At 44.7% G+C, this 23,146-nt stretch overlaps 1 protein-coding gene across 1 annotated transcript in view; it reads right to left on the bottom strand.

Annotated features, from left to right (window-relative positions):
- The window catches only part of ATM (ATM serine/threonine kinase), a 1,424,234-nt gene that overhangs the window by 481,794 nt on the left and 919,294 nt on the right, over positions 1–23,146 (bottom strand). The window contains exon 39 of the mRNA XM_078657051.1: positions 14,004–14,162. Coding sequence (XP_078513177.1) covers positions 14,004–14,162 — 159 coding nt within the window. The remainder of the gene's footprint in view (positions 1–14,003; positions 14,163–23,146) is intronic.

The following is a 23,146-nucleotide window of genomic DNA, read 5'->3' as shown; positions in this document are numbered from 1 at the left end:
CCTGATCTGTGCAGATGAGCTGCAACCACCGCCATCACTTTCCTTAACACCAGAGGGGCGCTGGTAAGGCCAAAGGGGAGCATGGTGAACTGAAAGTGCTCATGGCCTACTGTGAACCGCAGGTAACGCCGGTGGGCCGGCAGGATGGGGATGTGAAAGTAAACGTCATGCAAGTCCAACGCTACCACCCAGTCTCGAGGGCAGACAGGATCTGAGCTAGCATCAACATTTTTATCTTTTCTTCCGGGAGAAGCAGTTGACATTCCTGAGATCCAAGATAGGACGCAGGACTTTGTCCTTCTTACGCACCAGAAAGTAGTGGGAATAACAACCACAACCTACTTCTGTGGAAATTGACCAGCCTAGTGAGTCGGCGGTGTCCAGTCCACAGCAAATGGTAAACTTTGCTGCGTCTCTCCCCTCTGCAACTGCACAGGAGAGTACGGCCCGGGCCTCCCACGGGCACTGGAGCAGCACTTGCATCACTGTATCCCACACGGAGTGGGTGAAACAGCCTAACAGACATGCAATGTTTACCAACCGCAGACCCAAGCTGGGGGAAGATAACATCATCTTCCTAAGTTGGTCCAGCTTTCTGGATTCCCTATCATGTGGTGCAGTAGGGAATGTGCCTTTGGACGTAGAGGCTTGGACCACCAAGCTCTCAGGGGAAGGGTGTTGAGAGAGGAAAGAGGGGTCGCCCGGAGCCAGGCGGTGGTGTCGGGCGATCATCCTATCCACAGGACCCCCTGTGTTGGGCCTGGACCAGGTGCTTAACAGGATGTCAGTGAGGGATTCGGCAGCAGGGCTCCGAAGAGCTTGCAGCCGAGTGAAGCAGCTCTGTCAGGAGGTTAGTCCTGACCACTACCGTAGGTAACTCGAGGTTGAGAGCCTCGGCCGCCCTACGCAACACCACTGTGTCAGACGCATCCTCCTCCGTAAACATGGAAGGAGGAGACAAGATGCCATGGTCTGGAGAAGTATCCCATCAACTGGCATCCCCTAACTCTTCTCACCAGTCCAGATCATAGTCTAACTGGTCAGTTAAAGGGGCTCCAGACCCCTCCCAGTCTGCCTCACCCTCCTAAGGTTGCCAATCTGGCCTAAAAGAACCAGGGTGGAACAAAGGCACAAAAGCACCCATCAGCACCAGAACCGGTGTCCGTCGACGCTGGCCTGGCTCAGAATCCACATCGGGGTGGAGGCCGGGGTGGATGTTGGCTGGGGACACAACCGACGTCGGCTGTGGACGTGGTGCAGGTGGAGTCGGTGCTGGGGGAGGCGTAGTCAGGTCGACCGGTGACAATCCAGATCTGGATCCGAGGGGTCCCTGCAGTGCCGGAGCCAAAGCTGCTGGCGTCGAAGGCCCAGGGCCCCCAGCCAAGTCCGCGGGGCCCGAAGACGCACCGGCAGAGTCTGGCTGCCCAAAGATGGCTTGCATCGCCTCGTAGAAACCCTGAAGCTGGGCCGGGGTAGCACCGAGTCTCCGGAAGGGAGGGAATCCCGGAGTCAACCCAGCGGGCTCCGCATGCAGAGCCGCGGGAGAGGCACCACCCGCATCCCTCATCGCGTAGCCCGACGGACGGGGAGAAGTCAAAGAGGGACGATGCATCTTCGACTACTTCTTGTGCTTCGACTTACAAGAAGAGTGCGAAGACTTGGAAGAAGATTGGTGGTGGTGGTGGCTCCGCGACAAGTCCCTCGACCTACCACGCGACCAGGACCTAGAGCGGCACAGAGCGGACTACTGGGGCTAGAAAAGCGTTCGGGACTGCTCCCGCAAAGACTTCGGGTTCATGGTCCGGCAGTCGGAACACGACTTGGAGTTGCGGCGGGGTTCCAGACAGAACATGCACACGTGGTGTGGATCTGTCACCAACATCAACCGTTGGCAGGAACCGCTAGTCTTAAAACCAGGCATCCCTGACGTGCACCAGGGGTTGAAGACTCAAAAACTACATCAACAAAAGTCGGCAAAAAGTCAGTCAAACAGTGACTGGAGGTACTGTTCTCTCCGGATCTGCACTGGCTGGGCGCGGAAAAAGAAATAACTGAGCCAGCGCGCGAAGGCGGCGTCTAAGTAGCTACCGCAAAGTCATCCCAACGTAAACGTCACTCACGACGAACGCAGAGACGACCGACACCACCTTTCGACGCACAGGGGTACTGTTGTATTTCTATCTAGGACCCTAATTCGATATTCCCAATTTATGCCCTTGTATGGCTATAATAAATAATATCCTTATAAAGACATAAGAATCATATCCATATTTAGTCGTAGCCCATGCAGTCCAAATTAAGCAAGGCTACTTCCCCAGACTCCTAGAGAGTACAACGCGTTCTTTAAACAAACCAAACCTCCAGCAACCTGGGAATTCCCCATGCTTCTGTTTTGATTTGTCCTGGAACTCCTGCAAGCACTGAAAGAACGGCCAGTTCTTAGTGACATCTTTTATTGACGTCTTATGTCCAACCTTACGTCAAACCCGGCACCTTTCAGGTATTAATATACCAACGTTGCCTTAAGCAAAGACATGGTGGTTTGGAGCAGAGCGGCTATCTACTTGCCCGTGAGCCTTGCTGATGCAATTGCCCACGGACGCCGCCCATCCCTTTTGACGCACTGAGAAAGACGCTGTCTTTTTCTCCAGCCGAGAAAATCCAGCTCCGGTGTTTCCAGCCACCCTTGCGGGTTGCTGGGATATCGAGTCCTGAGAGAGAGATACCAGACCTCCTGCATTCTATTACCCAGGTACGGAGCTGACTAAACCCTTAAAGAGAATTCTTGATTCAGATTCTTGGCAAAACCAACTTAACTTAAACTGCTACTTACTCACTCCTTCCCACGTATTAGGCTTAGGTCAGGTACACCGGGGTAGGCGTATTTAGAAGCACCAGTTGAGTACGTTAGTCAATGTTTTTATGTATGTATATATTTTATCTATTTTAAAGTATCATATGGCTAAGAAACCATATCAATGCTTTTACAGTATTATTTTATAATACTCCTTTTACTGTACGCACTTTACTTTACTATAAGTATTGCAATTGTGGCAATTCATTTCTCTTGCATGAGAAAGAAGACTGCTCAATAAATAACACCTTTTATTGAAAACGCCCGTCTCTCTATTTCTCTGCACTCTGGTGAAACTAAGTATGCACAATTGACTGAGTGAAATAGCTGTCTATTGTTTTCACACGACTCTAGAGATACTATTCTGAGGGAGCAAAGTTGTCATGTCATATGGTTGTCAGAAGCTAATCCCTTCTTGTCTATCCAGGGAAGTTAAACTCCTCCTTGTTTATTCGAGAAAGTTTCTAGGGACCTCTGAGCTAGCTGGCAGAACTAATTAAGTCTAATATAGTCAGTAGAGACCTAGTCGACCTCAGTCCTACGTCTACACTGCTGTTTATATTATTCCAATGCGCAGAGCCTATTGGGAATATAGGAACTACACTACATGGCGCCCAACGTTTGGTAAGGCGGTAAATCTAACGCAAGACGTTAGAGAAACTCAGTCGTGCTTTTTCACACAGACCCTTTTCCCGTAAAAACTCCAATAGACGTCTGGAGTGGGTAAAAGGTTAAAATCCGCCTGAACTTAGTAGGAAGAGATTCCTATGTATAGTTTTTGGTTTAGTCAACGTTGAAGGATACAGAGTTCCAAAATATTGTGCACCTAATCTTTGTTTCCTTGAAACTTGATCTGTAAAAACCTTTCTGTCAGTAAAATGGTGGAAAGTGACGATGAAACGGAGAGAGCTAGAATAGCAGCTCAACTGGTAGCAGATGACACAACTCTCCAACAGAATGACACGGATGCAATTATCATCCCGGCAAATATAAGAAGAACTATAACTATTAAACTTATAGAAAATGGACTGACATCACAAGGTGGTACAGTCATATTCGTGGTAGAGGCCCATGAATATTGGCAGACAGAGGTATTCTATTCATGGATAAACTTTCCAGCAGCAAACGCTGTAACCAACGAATTCCACTATTACAAAGTAGAGGAACCTCCGGATGAATACACTCCTTTCGAGGATGTGGAAATCCCACTAAATTACCAAGAGCACCTGCTCTGGTTTAAAGGCGCCCTAAAACATCAAAATCACATCACCAGGCTCGGTCCACTAGGTAGATCAGGAGCAACGTGGCCGGTTCTAGCCAGCTACACACCACATCCAGACATTGATAAAATGTCAAGCGAAGAACTCTTAGTTAAAATAAAAGAATTAACAAAGGCATATAGAGAATTAGTTCAATTGGCAATAGACGATATAACATATCTCCAGAAATTGAAAGAAACAGATATAGCAGAACAACCATTTGAACTTGCCAGAATCATAGAAAAATCCTAGGAAGAGATAGTTTGGGTGGCAAACCAGTAAAACCCCAACTAACTGAAAATCCTGAAAAAACATTTATTAAAAATAATCTAAATACTCCAAAAAAGATTTGGGATGGTAATAAACAATCCACTCCCAAAGAAAAACGATTCCAGTCCAGAGGAAGGTCTCCTCAACGGAGAGAAAGAGCTCCAGACCGAGGAAACAAGTCTCCCCAGAGGGAGCCCTCTGAGAAAAGATACAACCTTAGAAATAGGGATAATTTGAAAAAACCTGACAGATATCAAGATATTGATACACGTCCCTCTCGATCTTTTCAGACTTCCTCGCAGAAATCGGAAAGAAGAGGACGGTCAGAACACAGGGAAGAGCACGTCAAGTCCAAAGACAAGGAACCTGCTCAGCAAAGTAAAAAATTACAATTTCCAAGAAAGAAGGTAGCCAGTATTAAAATAATTAAACATGCCGAGGATACTGAGGACACAACTGAAAAACGGAGAGTGGGTCCAGACAATGCTAGACAGCGCAGCAGAAGTGACCATAGCTCGCAAGATCCTGATGAATCTTCTGGAGACAGTGGACACGAATGAATACATTCAAGTGGAAACTGCAGATACCAGAGTTAGCAAACCTCATAAAACATACGAAATAACGTTGCGTATAGAGGGGGACAAGACTAGGAAAGTAAGGGGTCTCTTTTGGGATAACCTTTCGAAAGGCTATGACATCCTGTTAGCTGAGAAAGACTGGCCACCAGAGTTTGTCAGGGAGTGCCCTCATGGCGAAGAAATGATTATGCCTGCCTTCTCAAATCATATTTCAATTCATAAAAAATCCATATATGGAAGAAAATGGGCAGTAGCCCAAGCTCCTGCATTATATAAAAATCATGTAGGATGGGGACTCTCCTCCTCACAAAATCCAGTTAAAAAGTCAACCCACTGCACAAGGCAGTACCCAGTTAAACAAGAAACTAAAAAGCAAGTCAGGGAGATCTTACATCAACTTGAATACCAGGGGGTGATTGAAACATGCACCTCACAAATGAACAAACCTTTGTTTCCTGTCTCCAAGCCAGACGATTCATATCGTCTAGTTTTGGACTACAGACACTTAAACTCCTGCTGCAAAACATTTGCAGTACAAAACTCACACAGTGCAGCACTAATGAATAACATCGTGCGCAAAAAATATAAAACGACATTAGACATCTCTAATGGATTCTTTTGTCAAAACATTGCACCTGAAAGCAGGTATGTGACCGCTTTTTCAATAATGGGGTCACAAAAAAACTTCTGTCGACTCCCACAGGGATTCAAGAATAGCCCAGGATTATTCTCAGCAAGGGCAACAGAGTTACTACAAATATATGATGATGAGGCATTATCGTATGTCGATGACATCTATCTCACAGACGATGACCTGGAGACTCACTTGAAAAGAGTAAACACCATAATACTTGGGTTTGCAGCTGAGGGTTACAAATTCAACTTTGAAAAGACACGAATTGCCCCTCTAACTGTCCTGTTTTTAGGATATGAATTATCAAGTGAAGGCAAAAGCCTAGCAGACAACTTCTTAGAGAAGTGTGCTGTACTCTAAGCACCTAAAACGCTGAAGAATTTACAATCAATACTAGGTTTCCTGAATTTCGGAAGAACATACATTCTAAATTATGCAGAGAGGGTTAAACCTCTCTATGAATTAATAAAACCGGATTTCAAACCAATCAATTGGACTCAGAAACACACAGAAATTTTAAGATCATTGCAAACAGACATGTTAGCTAAAATAAAATTACAAACTCGCGAAAACGTACGCAACCTTGTAATCCGAGTCATCCCAGGAAGATGCGGATTCACGTACCTGACCTCTAATGAGGGAGAAACGGTACCAATAGCTTACAAATCACACTTGTACACACAAGCTGAAATGAAATTCAGTTCAACTGAAAGAATTCTAACTGCGGTTCAGACTGCTGTAGCAAAAAGAAAGAGCCCTAGCACAAGGTAAACGAATAATAATCGTTACACCAGTACCTGCCCTAGAAGCAGTAACAAAAGCAAGCATTCCAAATGCTAAAGCACTACATCCGAGATGGATACAATGGGTTAATTCTCTTGCTGCAACAGACGTAGTATACGAATTTGATCCTAATTTAAAAACACAAGAATTTCTCCAATATGAATATGAACGTCCTCTGCCGACCGAAATCCTGCCTGTGGAACATTACGGCTGTATAATATATACAGACGGATCAGCTCAACCCGCGGTTGGGGGTAAACAAGCTTACAGTGCTGCGTGCGCGATTGTTAAAGGTCGTTGGCACGAAGGAAAATTTAGACCACTGGTCCCTAAAACCCAATCTCCAGGAGATTGTACAGCTCAGCGAGCTGAACTACTAGCATTTAAGATGGTGCTTGGAAATACTGATCGCGAATTCCCCTCACTAATAGTGTGCGACTCATATTACTGTGTTCAGTCTTACAATGAATACTTGCAGAACTGGGTTCAAAACGGTTTCAAAGATGCAAAAGGTGGCAAAATCAAGCATAAAACGCTTTGGGAACAAGTAGTTCTTTTACAGAAAGAACTACAAAAGACTCACGTGATACATACACTGAGTCATCAACGTGATGGCGTTCACGTTGCAGGGAATTCATTGGCTGATGAGGCCGCGAAGGCAGCTGTACAAACGGCTTCCGTAGCTGCTATCACCCGGTCAAAAACAAAAATAGACAGCGATATAATGCAAGCTGTCAGTGCTTCAGTAAAAGATGATATAAAAACACTCCGAAAGGCTTTGCAGTAAAGTACTCATACATAACTGATGCGAATAATGTTCCCTTTGCTCGAATCCCTGGAGTGAGGGATAGGGCAATTCCAAACATGGAACACAGGTTAGGACTAATTATAGCGGCACACGAAGGGCTGGTTTCTGCACATGCTGGTGTTTCTGCCACAATATCGTTATTAAAACAGAGATATTGGTGGCCGCGCATGAGAAAACAAACTAGGAATTATGTTCTAGAATGCGAAATATGCCAAAGAATGAAAGTATCAACAGTGAAACGACCAGCACAGATGCCCCTTCTAATCTCAGATAAACCATTAGCGTGTGTTTACCTGGACCACTGTGGTCCCTTACAAAGGGATGGCAACTATAAATATATCATGGTCGCAGTGGATTCCTGCACGAGATTCATTTGGATGTGGCCCCAGCGCTCGGCTGACGCCAGAACTGTTATAAAGGATTTGCGAGTCTTTATCGGCACATACGCAATTGGCATGCTACATTCTGACCAGGGTCCTGCGTTTAGCTCTCGGGCTTACAAGGAGGCCATGACCAGCATGGGCATTGCATTGCGGTACTCTTGTCCCTTCCATCCTGAGGGAAATGCGGTAGTGGAAAGAAAAATCCAGGACATAAAGCAATCTATAACGGCGAGGGTATTAGGTTCGGGTGATGGGTGGGGCCAACATTTAACAAGTGTCCAACAAAAGTCTTAATAATCTGCCAAGAAATTCTCTAAAAGGTCTCAGTCCGTACGAACTATTGTTCGGTACTAGAATGCACATTCAGGATCTTGATAGTCACACTTCAGTGGTAGAAGAAAAATGCTTTGATATCAAAGACCGTTTGGCTGTTTTACAGGACATAAATGAAACAAGAAAAAGCCTGAGCAACATAAAGTTAAAACAACCGCCAAAAGCCACTGAAGAAAAACCACCTTTCCCAGCAAGACCTGTCTGGATTCCAAAGATTGGGGGTCTGGTCAGAGAGAAAATCGCAGTGAAGAAGGAATTTGGGCCTTCTTACAGAAAAGCAGTACCTGTCTTAGCTGTCAGCTAAACAAGATCAGTTGTACTACCGCCCCTTGCTGGTAAAAAGGAGAACCGAGTTGTATCCATCGACCTGGTAAAACCACAATCATGTGGCCAATAATAAGTAGTAGGCCCAGTGGACTCCCAAGAAATAGCAGAATACCAAAATTTGCTACAATCCACGAGGTTCAAACTGAAAGACTAATCACATTTGATCAACCTGCAGTGAATAAAAAAGGACTATGCACCAAAGCCATGGAACTTATGCCTCTTGAAACCCAAATTGCAACAGTTCATCAAGAAACACCAGTCTACAACGATGTAGCCTCAGACTATGCTGATGAAACAAAGAAAAATCCAAAAGCAAATGAAAATTCGGAAGCAATTCTAACAATTGACAGAACTGCATCTGGCTACTTCATCAATTTCGATGACTTTTCTGCAGATCCAAGCGAGCCTGAAGAAACGCCAGCAACAAAAACTTTCAAAGACAAAGTGACTGAACTCTTTCATCAACTAAAAGAAACCTATCTGATTTCTCCATGGATTGAATTTTGGATTGTGTTAGGTGTACTTTTCCTCCTGCTTTGGCTCATCTTGGTTCTTTGTTGGGGACAATTCATTGAAGGAAAATACAGTACAATGGACACAGCAAGTCAGAACATCAACTTGGTCCTAAAGCCTCACGCATCCTCTCACATCGAGAAAAGAGAACTGTCATCAGTGCACATCACAGCCAATCCAATACCCGGTGGGGTAGCATGGGACAGAACTGATTATGACATTGTTGGCCCGATTGAGCTCTTGAAATATCCACACCAGTTCAAGGTTTCATTAAGTGACTTTGTAACACCAAGTACTTTTTCTGATGATTGGGACTTTGAAAATATTAATAATATGATGTCAGATTTAGTAATGTCAGCCAAATTCACAGAACATGATTATTTACAGGGTTCATCAAATTATGAAGAAATGTATTGTTATAATCATTTTGGTCTTCACTATTTGCATAAATCTGCTCAACCTAGAAATGTTTTTAATTATAACCAATGGGAACATTGTGCAACACCGCCTAAAAGCAGCTCGAAAACATTTTATGAGAAATTCCCATACTTCTCAGGGTTTAACACAAGTGATGCAGAAACGTTTTATTTTAAAATGTTAAATAAGACAGGAATGAAAACAATGTTGACAAATACTAAATTGATTTATTCTGAAACATTTTATGAAAAAATGACTACATTTGGTTTTGAATTCTGGAAAAACAACATTGAATTAAAAACCATCTGGGGTACAAAAGAATGGCAGGTCCAAGGTTTAGAAGCATTATTTAGAGCCTGCATGATCCCAGAACAAATAATATTCTTGAATGACACCATTCAACAGACTACTTGTCTTGGCCTAGCTAAGATAAAAGACTTAAACAAACCGTCTATTCCGAAGCCCATACCTGATAGTAATAGCACTACAGATGTGGAGATAGACGTATCCCATATTTTATACCAAAACAGAACACATCCTGATTGGAAAAAATGGTTAATCTGGCCCACAGACAAAAATAACTGACAAGATAGATTCCTGAACAAAACACAGGGGTTCAAAATGACCAGGCCAGACCCAAGATACTCCCAGAGACAACATCCAGGGATAGTTACGACATACAGTGTAGGGAAACTATGCCTCGAATGGCTAGAAAAATCCACACTGGCAGAAATTAAGCAACACTTGACTTTACTTAAAGACGGTGCTGACTTGCGTGATTTCATACTGGGACCACGCAAACAGCGTCAAAAACGTTTCATAGCGGCCGGTATATACGCTGCATACAACGAGGCTTGGAAAGTAACACAAATTGAAACAGCAGAAAAAATACGAGAAATTGATCGTATTAATTTGGAAAAATCACTTTCTGTTGTGGACAATGGGTTAATGACTCTGTCCTCCAGAATATATTCACTGGACAGTATTGCATCATCTGCTATGGGATATAATAGAGCAGGACTTGCTAATGTTACAACATGGTCAGTCCCAATTACTTTCTATTGTACAGCTTGGCTGGACGTTGCAAAATCTGCGTTCAGGCTACGTGCCATGGCGTTTAATCAACACAACGTCATTATTCTCTATCTTTAACCTTACTGATAAACAAATCAGTTTGGCACAAAAAGGGGCAGACTATACGATTCTGAGCATTGAAAAACTTGAGAGATTACCATTGCCAATGTCAGAAAGACCGGTCATTGAATGGATAATACACGGAATAATTACAATTCCGATAACAACTTTCTAGTTTAAATATTGCCAAGAGTATATACCAGTGGGCCAGTATGAAAGGTTGGGTAAAGGGTACATCAAGTCAACATGGAAATTACCTTATACACACAAATGTTATAGTGAAAAGAAAAAGGAGGTATTTCTTAGTGGTAACAAGTGTAAAAAATCACTAAGCGGTACACTTCTGTGTCAAGGTATTAACTTGCATGGAGCCTGCGAAGGGTCTTCGAATAACCTTTCATGTCACCTGCACGGCACTCCTGCAACACAGATGGAGCCATTCTTTAGACAGCTTTCAAGCGGCAGCTATGTTCTAATAAATGACCACAGCTGTTGTGGCATGGTGCCAGGAAAAGCCTATCTCATGAGCGTTAGTTCCATGGTCACTTGCTGTATGCAAGTATTGTATCCAAACAGCACTCCAGACATGGAGGCGGCAATATGGCCTTATTTGAATATCTCTTCTATTCGAATTGATACTTTAAGCAGAATGAAGTCTATTCTATTACAGACAACTGTGCCTTTGACCTCGTCTAAAGAAACGTATGATCAGCAAGTTGCAAGGACAACGGCAGAGATACATTCCCTATTATCAACAAATTGCCCCGTGCATTTCGTAGAAATGTTAAGCCAAATCTTAAACATGTCAGATACCAGTGGCATCGCACATGTATTTAAGACAATTTTGTCCATTCGGTCTACCTCTACTTTTGGGACTCGTGGCAGGAATTTTTTTTTGATCCTTCTGCTTCGATATGGCAAGCCAAGCCGCAGACAAGACTCCAGCAATGATGGAAGAAACGATCCTAGCTATACGCTATCGGGACCGCATCACTAAAGTCCTCGGATTAGCTCGGCTAAGAGATCTGAATATGACCTGGTTTCTTTCATTCAGACCAATCTGGCAAAATTGCATCTTACCTGTGCTTCGATGTATGCTATGCGGAGAAGAATGCGTGTTGGACGTCTGTCTTACACTACCATAAGCAGTACCAATGGATACAGATACCTTGCTAGGTCCTGTAACGGCTCATGCATCGTGTTGTCCCCAGCGGCTACCCATTCTGATGACGGCATTCGTTGAGACTTCACCACTACGAGTATGTGGCAGTGGAGTACGAGATGAGAGCAACATCCCACAGGTACAACCTTCTGTGAGCATTGCTGATCCTGACATCGATGATAGCAATCATTCTCACACATGCACTGTTTCGGCATTTTCAAACTTGGTCGAACTTTCACCTGATGTTGTAGACCAATTTTTTGCGAGTCTGTCTGATATGATGTTCTCCCCTGAACAACGAGAATAACTTTTAAAACAACGAGCACACATCGTCCTCTCAACTCTGAATTCGGCCTTCAGCTTTGATAAACAAAAGCTACTGAAAACATTTGGAACTATTTTTCCCCTGAAAGCAAATTTTTTTTTTCTTCACTTCCAAAATATTTACCTTTTTCTGGCACATGTACTCTGCTTAAAGTAGAACTATTCTTAGAGAACAGAGCTTCTATTTTAGGAACTCTAGAGACAATATTTTACCTCAGCCTCTAGCACATGTACAGCATTTGTATAAATATGTGATGGAATGGACTCGACCTTCTTTTCTGTATTCAGAGCCATTTCATGTCAAATTTCGCAATTCATTCAGCTGATATATATATGCCTTTTTTAACTGAATGATACAACTGCTTGAAAAGCGAACAGTACCAATACTCATTTTCGTGTATTTACCATATACCATTTCAAAAGCGATTATGTATTTTGGGGTGGGTTGGAAAACACACATGAATCGTTATATGTTTACTATTGCTTAGTTTTAGTAATGATGGACATTAGATCGTGGAGTGGGTGTTGTATTTCTATCTAGGACCCTAATTCGATATTCCCAATTTATTCCCTTGTATGGCTATAATAAATAATATCCTTATAAAGGCATTAGAATCATATCCATATTTAGTCGTAGCCCATGCAGTCCAAATTAAGCAAGGCTACTTCCCCAGACTCCTAGAGAGTACAACGCGTTCTTTAAACAAACCAAACCTCCAGCAACCTGGGAATTCCCCATGCTTCTGTTTTGATTTGTCCTAGAACTCCTGCAAGCACTGAAAGAACGGCCAGTTCTTAGTGACATCTTTTATTGACGTCTTATGTCCAACCTTACGTCAAACCCGGCACTTTTCAGGTATAAATATACCAACGTTGCCTTAAGCAAAGACACGGTGGTTTGGAGCAGAGCGGCTATCTACTTGCCCGAGAGCCCAGCTGATGCTAGAGCCCACGGACGCCACCCCTCCCTTTTGACGCACTGAGAAAGAAGCTGTCTTTTTCTCCAGCCGAGAAAATCCAGCTCCGGTGTTTCCAGCCACCCTTGCGGGTTGCTGGGATATCGAGTCCTGAGAGAGAGATACCAGACCTCCTGCATTCTATTACCCAGGTACGGAGCTGACTAAACCCTTAAAGAGAATTCTTGATTCAGATTCTTGGCAAAACCAACTTAACTTAAACTGCTACTTACTTACTCCTTCCCACGTATTAGGCTTAGGTCAGGTACACTGGGGTAGGCGTATTTAGAAGCACCAGTTGAGTACGTTAGTTAATGTTTTTATGTATGTATATATTTATATATTTTATCTATTTTAAAGTATCATATGGCTAAGAAACCATATCAATGCTTTTACAGTATTATTTTATAATACTCCTTTTACTGTACGCACTTTACTTTACTATAAGTATTGCAATTGTGGCAATTCATTTCTCTTGCATGAGAAAGAAGACTGCTCAATAAATAACACCTTTTATTGAAAACGCCCGTCTCTCTATTTCTCTGCACTCTGGTGAAACTAAGTATGCACAATTGACTGAGTGAAATAGCTGTCTGTTGTTTTCACACGACTCTAGAGATACACTCTTATTCTGAGGGAGCAAAGTTGTCATGTTATATGGTTGTCAGAAGCTAATCCCTTCTTGTCTATCCAGGGAAGTTAAACTCCTCCTTGTTTATTCGAGAAAGTTTCTAGTGACCTCTGAGCTAGCTGGCAAAACTAATTAAGTCTAATATAGTCAGTAGAGACCTAGTCGACCTCAGTCCTACGTCTACACTGCTGTTTATATTATTCCAATGAGCAGAGCCTATTTGGAATATAGAAACTACACTACAGTACTGCTGACAAAAAAATTCTCCGGATTCAGTCTGACGCCTGGAGGGAATTCTAAGGTAAGGAATTTATAACTAATTGTCTCTTTCAGATATGTTGGTGGGTTGAGCTCCAAAGTGATTTGAAAGCGAAGGAGATGGATTTAAGAATCTGATCTTTAGACTGGGCTATTTTACTTCAGGCTTAGTATGGGTTGTTGTGACAAATATAGCATATATTCTATAGAGTAACACACCATCTTCTATTCCATTACATAATCAAACCAACACATGCATATTCATCCTCATCCTCATTCAATAATAGGCGCAATTAAAAAAAAAAAAACTTTAATACTTATACTTAATAATTGCATCCCTTACCCATACAATGCTGTCTTAACACATCACTCTACTTACCTTTTACTCAGTTCATCATCCAGCTTTATCTTGTCTGCATACACTTCCACATATAGTAAAGCTGTAAAGTGGGCGGCACAAGACTGGGCAGCCAATGCTACTTCAAGGTAGTTCAGATCCAGCCAGAAACTGTCATCAAAAGCGGTACCCTGTAGAGGTCTGGTAAACAGAAAACAACTTACGACCATTCAATAGGAGTAGCATTAAAACAAACATTTTGTGAATGATAGCTTTCAAGAACACCAGCTGGCTTTATCGGTTTATGCATCCACACTAAATTTAAGCCCAGCAGAGCTTAAATGTGATATTGATCAAGAATTAGGTACTATGTCCTTGTATATAATATGTACCTCTAAAATTGGTAGGGTTCTCCACGAAACAGCTAAAGACACGAAAGAGGGGAAGGAAAAGGATTAAAGTATCCAATCAACAAAAATTTTTATAAACATTTTTATATTAAGTTAAACAAACTAATACAAAGTAGTGCAGATAGAAGATACTGGTAGAACAAGGTATCATAATTAATAACTATGGAAGGGCAAGACCATTTCTTTCATTAGACAGAGGATGGCCATGCACATCGAGGAAGTACAGGGCCTCCTCAGTGTAACGTGTGCCAAAGAGGGGCAGGTGCATAGTTCAGGTCTATACCAAAGCACAGTCTAGAAAGTCACTAAAATCACCCATTATAGTTCTCTGAAGAAATCTGGAGTAGGAGTCTTTCAGGGTCATACGCAACAAAAGAATGACTAAAATTCACACTTTGGTAGCAAACAGGGTAAGCCTGGATTGATGCATGCATTTATCAAGTATACGAAATATCCTAATAAAATCTATTCACAGCAGCAAAGTTGTGCTTGTAAAGCCCCTTCACACCCCCAGCTTACAATTACCCCCTGTCCTCAAGGGCAACAATCTCCTACAGCCATACATCGCTCTCACAACCACTAAAAGTGTTGCCATCTTTATAATGAATAATATCTCTATGGGATGAATGCCCAGAAATCTGCTTCCCCTATTTGTACTATTCCCTCCTGTGGACAGTGTACCTTTGTTTCATAGCTAGGTATGGGTTTTACATATCTCATACATACATGGGCATGTAAAAAAACTGCCTAGAACAGTAGACCACTGACAATGACCTTCAGGGCATTTCCATACCCAGGGTGAGACAGCACAAGAGAGCGACTCGCTTAGCTTTCTCTCTAGGGCTCGATTGACAGTCAGGACATATATGGCTCCAAGTAAACTGTTTAGTTTATCATTTGAATTTTTGGGACCCTCTCCGAGATTGCATGAGCAGGGTTGATGCAGAGGTGAGGAAAAGTAACAAGTGTGGTCCATTATTGCTTCATTAGACTTTGATATGCTCCTAGGAAACGTGAACGTTCACACAAAGGTCATCAATTAGGAGGCATTTAATGATATCATATTTCTACTATGTCAATGAAGGAGGAAAATGGCAAGTTAAACGAAACTAGTATGTCTGGAAAAACACCCTGGGGAGTGTGAGGCAGAACTACATTGCATGCTACATGATGACATATATTTGACTGACACAGAGTTACTTAAAGTAGCTCCAGTTATGGTCTAGGACAACGTGTGAGATCCGGACAAAGATCTGGGGGTATTTTTACTGATCAAATGAGACACCAGCTGATGGGCAATCATCTGGTGGAAGAAGGATAAGGGGAATAGTTTCACATTTGGCACATTGCCCGCTCAGATAACAGCAATGAGCAAGCAGTCGAGTCATTTCAACTGGATCCCACGGATTAAACATTTGATATTTTAAAAGATATAAAAGAACTGGGAGATCCTGGAATTTTCACATACAGCCCATAAGGAGATTTTTTTCCAGAATGATAGCTTTTTGGTTAGTGTCTCCAAAGGAGCTTGGATGTTAGCTCCGAAAAGATATGTTTAATTGGTAAGCCCAGATCTCAAGTTCTAGCTATGGCTCATTAGTGCTGCAGGCAACATCTGCAAGTGGAAATGGCGCAAATTTGGCATACTTGATTTTGGGACCATAATAACAGCCAATTTTTGTACACTGGAGGGAATCTCTCCCAGAACAACAGCTGGGTTATTGACAAATAGCATGTCATCAATCTATATGGATATTATATGATGAACAGATTGTAATACCATATGGAAAAAATCTGAGGGAGATCAGACAATCTCCATCATATGACACATTATAGGAGAAAAATCAAAATATTGCCTGGTTTGGACCTTAGCAGGCGCTTTGCTATTTAAGAGGTGACCATTGCCCAATGCATTGGGCTGAAGCCTATTGACGCAGGAATTTAACCATAAAGTGCCCAACAGAGATAAATGGCTTTTTCTGAATTCATAGAGGCTAATGATGTTGGTTCATTGGGCTTAACCAAGAAGAGGCACTAAACTAAATACAGTCAATGGAGTAGAAGTATTGGATGTAGTCTCACTAGTATCTTCATGTATGCACTGTTGGGTGACATGGGGTTTATCTACCACTACCAATATTCAATATTACAATGGAGGAATGAAGTAAGTTCGAGTGAGGATACAGAGAGTGAACCGTTCTGCACAAGCCTAGCAAAATTCTGCTGGCAGGACACTCACTTCGGCACAGACAATTGGCAGCATTCGGTGATTAGATGGCTACTAAATTCATTAGGGTAATTGTTTGGAGTAGTGAGAGGGTAGCCATGAATGGCTGAGCAGGGCATCTACCAGGCTTAGATTGAGATGGTCATTAAGTGTACAGAGTGTCATAAAATGGAAAAATCATTTTTTTATTTTGATCTGTGACATGACTTGGATTGGAAGTCAGTGAATTATTTTCGTTATGAGCTCTGCCCCTGCCCAAGCCAACAAATTGTCTAGTCTAGAAGTCAGAGTAATACATATCATTATGGAACTTGAGTGGCTGATCATAGTTAGTTTTTTCTCTCTAGTGATGGTCAAATGTCATTGTTGGGGTGGAGGGAACAGTACATTTCAGGTCCCTTGTGCCTCATTTAAAAATGGAGAACTTGAATGATATATATTCTTATCATCATAACTAAAAGACAATTATTGTTGAATGTACAGCTATGACCACTGTTTTCCTGCAGTTAGTAAAAAGATGGAGAAACTCAGTATACGGTGGAGGGATTACACAAAAACGTCTTCGCATGTAGGATAAATGTAAAGACTTCTCTGAGTATTGTTTCAGAATATATTCAGAGACAGGTGTATATGTTACCGGAGCACAGAGTACCTGCAGGCAAATAAGTATTGGAAAAGTCAATGAAGATAATACATGCAAAAACAGGCATGTCTAATATTATCTGCATGTGTTAAGCACATGAAAGCCAAATCTATTGGCTTTTAAAATGCTTGTTATAGTGCGGCGCCCATAAATGTCACAGTACCTTGTCTGTCTGTTTTCATATGTCCAGGCAGACTAAAGGAGGAAACGTGGGGCATATTCTCAAGGATTTATCGCTGAGTTATCGGAACTTTATCGCAGCCAAAGTCGTGAAAAATGTACCGCCCCATTCACAAGCTGGTGCCAACAGCCCTTATCACCAGTTTACCTGTGATAGCAGCCGCAAAAAACATCGCCACCGATGATCCCGGCAACTAACGCTAATGAGATGCATAGTAGGTGTTCTCGTGCAAAAAGCTTCGACACCACTCCGCAACATTCACAACGACCAGCCAGATCGGTAATAAGATCCCAAAACAGGCGATAAGGTGTGTTAGCAGCAGGAATTTAACACCTGCTCTTACCTGGTCGAACGACAACCTGAACCAGAAAAAAGGAAACCCAGCCCAGAGCCACACCTGAAGAACAACATATGCCATGGAGCTAGTGATCGTGCAGCCCGGAGGCCCAAAAGGGCAACAGCACCCACCGCCCCCCACCCCCACTCCTTTCCCCGCACTACCACAGGGGCAGCGCAGACCAAATCAGACGACCTTCAGAAAACGCACCAGCCTCACAGACTTAACACCAGAGGATGCCATTGCCCACTACAGGCACAAAAAGACAACCATCCTTCGCATCCGGACCATCATTGCCCACATGCTGATGGTACCATTACAACCAATATACCACCTCAGACAAAGCTGCTGGCTGTGCAGCATCTGTTGGCCTCTGGTACCTTCCAACCAACAACTGACTGAGTCAAAGAAGTCTCACAGTCAGCCCATCAAAGTTCATTACAACTGTCTTGGATGCCATCATCAGCTTGGTACCCCAGCACCTTCACTACCCCCACACTGTGCAGGAACAGCAGGAGACCAAGCAAGACTTCTACGCCATAGCTGGCTTCCCGCACGTGTTGGAGGCAATTGACTGCACATATGTCCTACTTGTGCCGTCTGCCGACACTGCACACAATTACCACAACAGAAAGCACCCACATTCCATCAATGTGCAGGCAATAGTGCATCACCAGGGACTCTTCACCAATGTCATCACCAATTACCCATGCTCTGTGTATGATTCTTACATCTTTCGACAGTCCATCATCAACCGGCGCTCCCCGGATGGCACCTACGGAAATGCTATGATCGTTGACAATTACCAAATGAAAGCACCACACAGCCCAGCTCCACAATCATGCAACTCACAACTCTGGGAATGCACATGTTACAACTCACATACAACATGCCAAACAACATTCTCTCCCACCAGACACAACAGCACAACTTACTGTGGTAACCTGGGTTAGCCATGGATATGAGTCATAAACAGCATGGCACCTCAGCCACACAATAGCAGATGTGGGAAGAGGTGGGAACCAGGCATGTGCGAAGGAGGCAAGTGACCCATGAATAAGAATGCACACAATGCCAAGTGTGGCATGGATGTGCTGGACTGACTGCAGCATTCCAACCACAGACATATCCATGACGACATACACTGCTGGTGTTTGGAGTGTAAAGAACAGTGGACGCAACCATGTAACCCCAGTCAGCGGGGAAAATCGCGGAAATGTAGCTTGTTACGTCCCCCCCCTGTGAGCGTGAGCGGAGTGGGCTTTCCCGGCGTGCACCAGGCCAGCGTAGGGGTGTGAATAAAAAGCAGGTAGCTCTGGGCGTCGTTCTCTTCCGGAATGCCCAACGTGTCTGCCAGGGCGGCGCCTCTCAACCCGCACACGAGGCCGTCACCATGAGCGGCGTTGCCTGCGATCCTGGGCGCCTGCTGCACTCCAGGCTGCTTGTCCCCAGACCCGTCTTGCCTGCCCCTGAGAACCCAGGCCTCACTGCTCACCTGCCGACACCGGCGTGTGTCAAAGGGGGCCCACCGCGTGCTGGTGCAAGCTCCAAGCCCGAGGCTCGTGACCTTGGCAGCCTCCTCAGACATTCTCGGCCTCCGCGACACAGGCCCGCAGTACTCCTTTCTTGTTGACGTACTCCACCGCTGCCTCCGGCCTACACTACGGTCTAGTAGGTCACACATTTGTAACGGAGTCTTTATTTATGGCAGAGTTTATATCATTGTACAGGCTTCATCGTAGACTGCATACTCTTGCAGCTCCGGGTGCTACTAAGTCTGTGCCCCGACATTCATGGACACTCTCTGGTTGAACTTAGGTGGCATCTGAGTCTATGGCCTGGGGGTTGTCTTCATCATCATGTTGGTGATACTGACTTGGTAGTAAAAAGTGAGGCTGTAGCATTCCATTCCTCCATCTGCCTGTTTCTGCCTGCTTCTGCCCTCTGCATCATGCCCTTTAAGCACACCTTTCACTGTCCACCACAACCCTTTGCGACATTCATCTTTGACATCGATGAGGACCCGCTCAGCTCGCGCGGCCCTACCTCAGTGCACCGCAAGTCACTGTCCCGTGGTGGTGTGCCTATGCCGGCCGCAGTGCATTCGGGGCCACTAACTCTGTGCAGCTCAAGTCAGGGACCATGTGTGACAGAATATTGGATGGCCTTTGGGTCGATGGCCTTGGGGTCATCAACGCAATGTGTCTGTGGACCTGCGCTGTCCGCTGCCCCCAGCCTCAACTGCGGTCCACCAGGGCTCACACATCAAATCGAGTCCTGACCGGCCCGGACGTCGCATCACCGCAGGATGCACATACCACCACCGCCAGGACCACCTCCAACCAATAACTGCCAGAGTCGAAAGAGTTTTACTGCCAGACTATCAGAGTTGCTCACATCTGTCGTGGATGCCATCATCTGCTTGATACCCAGCACAGCTCTTCAGGTGCCACTAGCTCAGTACACCTCAACTCATGGACCAATTCTGATTGAGTTTTTTTATGTGGACAGCTCACACAGCAATGTCACCTTAGGCAGTGTGGGAGATCTGGAAAGATGATGAGGAAGATGATGCAGGTGTAACACACCTCACTGCAGCAGCATCAGGAATATCCCAAGGGGCCACAATCCTAAACAATTTATTCACATGAGCACGCTCAGCTCCAGTGCCCCAACCTCAGTGCACTGCAACTCACAGACACTTCTGTTTGCATATTAGGTGACCTCTGTACTTGCTCCGGCTACCACCATGACGCTTTGCAGTTGTGTCTGTAATGCTGGTGTTTTCTTTTCCGTTTTAATAGTGATCACTGTTCAAGTTGTTGCCAGCACCGACCACTCCATGAGGGCTGGCTTACACTCACCCCACACACATCCAGCACAGGCGTCACTGTACATGTGACCCTGGAAATAAAGGTACCGGGTGCACATGCCCGTAGCCAGTTCCACAAACTATCTGAGTGTGTCCTTGTGGTCATAATGTATGCATAAGGGCCCTGGGCCCTACAACATTACATTGTGCTGTGTACAGCGGACGCAACCATGTCACCACAGGCAGCGGGTAAGACCTTAGACATGTAGCTTTGTCTTCCCCCACTCAATACGTAAGAGGAGTGGACTGGGCCGGCGTAGGCAGGTCCAGCGTGGGGGTGTGAATGATTATCCCTGGGCTCTGGGTGTGGTTCAGTACAGGAAATGTGCAAATGAATGTGTCTCTGTCGCAGTGTGGGTCTCCGACTGGGAGTGTAGGTGGTCCCTGATGGGACTTAGACACCCTTGTATTTGTTCTAGTTCAGCTTCCATGAGGTGAAACCCCTCCCGCACCTGTTCGGCCACCTCCTTCTGGCAGTCCAACACCTGGCCTTAGAATGCGATGTGTGCTTCGGTGAGGTGCTGGGAGCCAGCTGTGGTGGCAGGTGCTTCTTACTGTGTGGTCTGTACAGGGGGTGGGGTCTCCTCGGTGCAGCTGGGCTGACCTGCTCCTGGAGGTGGGTTGCCTAAGATGTCCATGAGCTGTTGTAGGGCGTCGGTGTTGAAGGTGTGGAGGTCCTCTTCAGCATCACTGATGATTTGTCTGGTCTGCTCTGCTGGAGGTGTTGTTTGTCCCTCTGCAATGTGAAGGGGAGATGCATTTTGACATTGTGTTGACATGTATGCTGGCGCACTGTTCAAGTTTCCATGCAGACTGTATGACAATATATATTGTGACTGTTTGGGAGGAGCTGACAATTTGATGCGGGACAGTGGACATTTGGACTACCTGACAGATGTGAGTTTGTACACGTACATTTTCATCTCAGAGTTTCCTGCTAAGTCAGATGTGATTGGCAAGTTTCTATGCACAAGCGGACCCAGTTGTGTCCTCTGTTCAGCAGTGTAAGTGTTGCACTTTGTACCACATTGTCGTCAATGTGGATGTGCTGTTTTTGCTATGGGTGTGTGCTGCATTGTGGGAGAGTCGCCCCTGCAGGAGTGGTTTTGCCGCCCCTTATCCCTTTGAGGCGGTGTGCATTTGAATTTTGTGCTTTTATGGTGCTGAGGTGTTGGTGACTTGGGTCATTTGTGCTCTTGGACGGTACTGTACTCTTGTGAATTGTTTGTTTGAAGATGTATTGTTGACGTCAGGGCTTGTTTGTGCACGTGGATGTGTCCTGCTCCTTTCCGGGTATGGTCCACACTCAGACACCTCAGTGTTGTGTCGTGCACAATGTCATGATGATTGTACTGCAGCCATGCTGATCGTCAAGTAGTGGAACTTACATTGTCAGTGTGGCTCACAGATGTGCATATTTGCAGGGTTTCGCACTTGTGCATGTGTTGGTTGCGGGATTGCTGATGTGTGGGGTGGGACCAATTTGGGCACATGGTGGACGGGGGGCCTACTTGGTGTTTGTATATATGCTGCAGTGTGCCACGGGGATCAGGGACATGATCCAGGGTCATTGTGGGTGTGCAGTGTGCTACACATCGTTGTGCATGTGTGCCATTGTGCCATCCTTCCCCGTCCCCCCAGTCTCTGGTCGTTACTCACCCTGTTGATGTTGTGTCAGGTCCTATCGAGCTGTGTCCGGACTCCTTGCACTGTCTCCACACTGATGACTGTAGTCAACATTTCCTCCAGCTCCTCCTGTGGCGCAGGACTCCCACCTTGAGTCGAAGTTGCTGCCTTCCTGTTGGCAACAGGTTTGTGCTTGGTTTGACCTTTCACATCATGCCAACGCCTCTTGACCTCCTCCATTGACCCCCTCGACACTCCGACTGCATTCAGGTTGTTCACGTGGAATGCCATAGTTCCGTTTGTGTTGCCAATGACACAGTGGAGATGACAAACACTTGTTGGCAGTGTTCTGTCACTCCGTGATGCTGATCTGGTTTTCCTGCGAGCTGAACCCAGCCTTCCTCTTCCTCTGGGCCTTCCCTGACCCCGAGGTTACTTGCTGGTGGTCTGTGGGGCTTGTGGGGTTCGCGTTGACCTCTGCACTCGGTCCGGGTGCATCTAAGGTACTACGCAGTTTTTTTTCCCTTTGTTTTTGTTTTGCTTTTATGGTTCATTTTCCCACATGACGCGTGGGAATTGCCGCCCTGTCGCTGGTTATCGCTGATTTTTGTATCGCGATTGGCCTCATTGCAACTTTTTTTGCGTTTGTGTTTTGCATTTCTGTGGCGTCGCATTAATTTGAATGCAGTCTTTTGACGCGTGAACGTGAGCCTATTCCATGGTACCGCCGTGTTGAGAATACAATGTTAACGCAGCGTTTTTTCCCTCGCTGGACTGCAATGTGATGAGTTGCATTATGCTAATTTTGCGATAATTATCACACGTTCTTGAGAATATCCCCCATGGAATTCTGTTGTAGAAAACTAATCTTACTTTTACTGTTATTGAA

The sequence above is a fragment of the Lissotriton helveticus genome, chromosome 8 (assembly GCF_964261635.1).
Source record: "Lissotriton helveticus chromosome 8, aLisHel1.1, whole genome shotgun sequence".
In the NCBI taxonomy this organism is placed as follows: Eukaryota; Metazoa; Chordata; class Amphibia; order Caudata; family Salamandridae; genus Lissotriton; species Lissotriton helveticus.
This window is presented reverse-complemented; position numbering and strand designations above follow the sequence as displayed.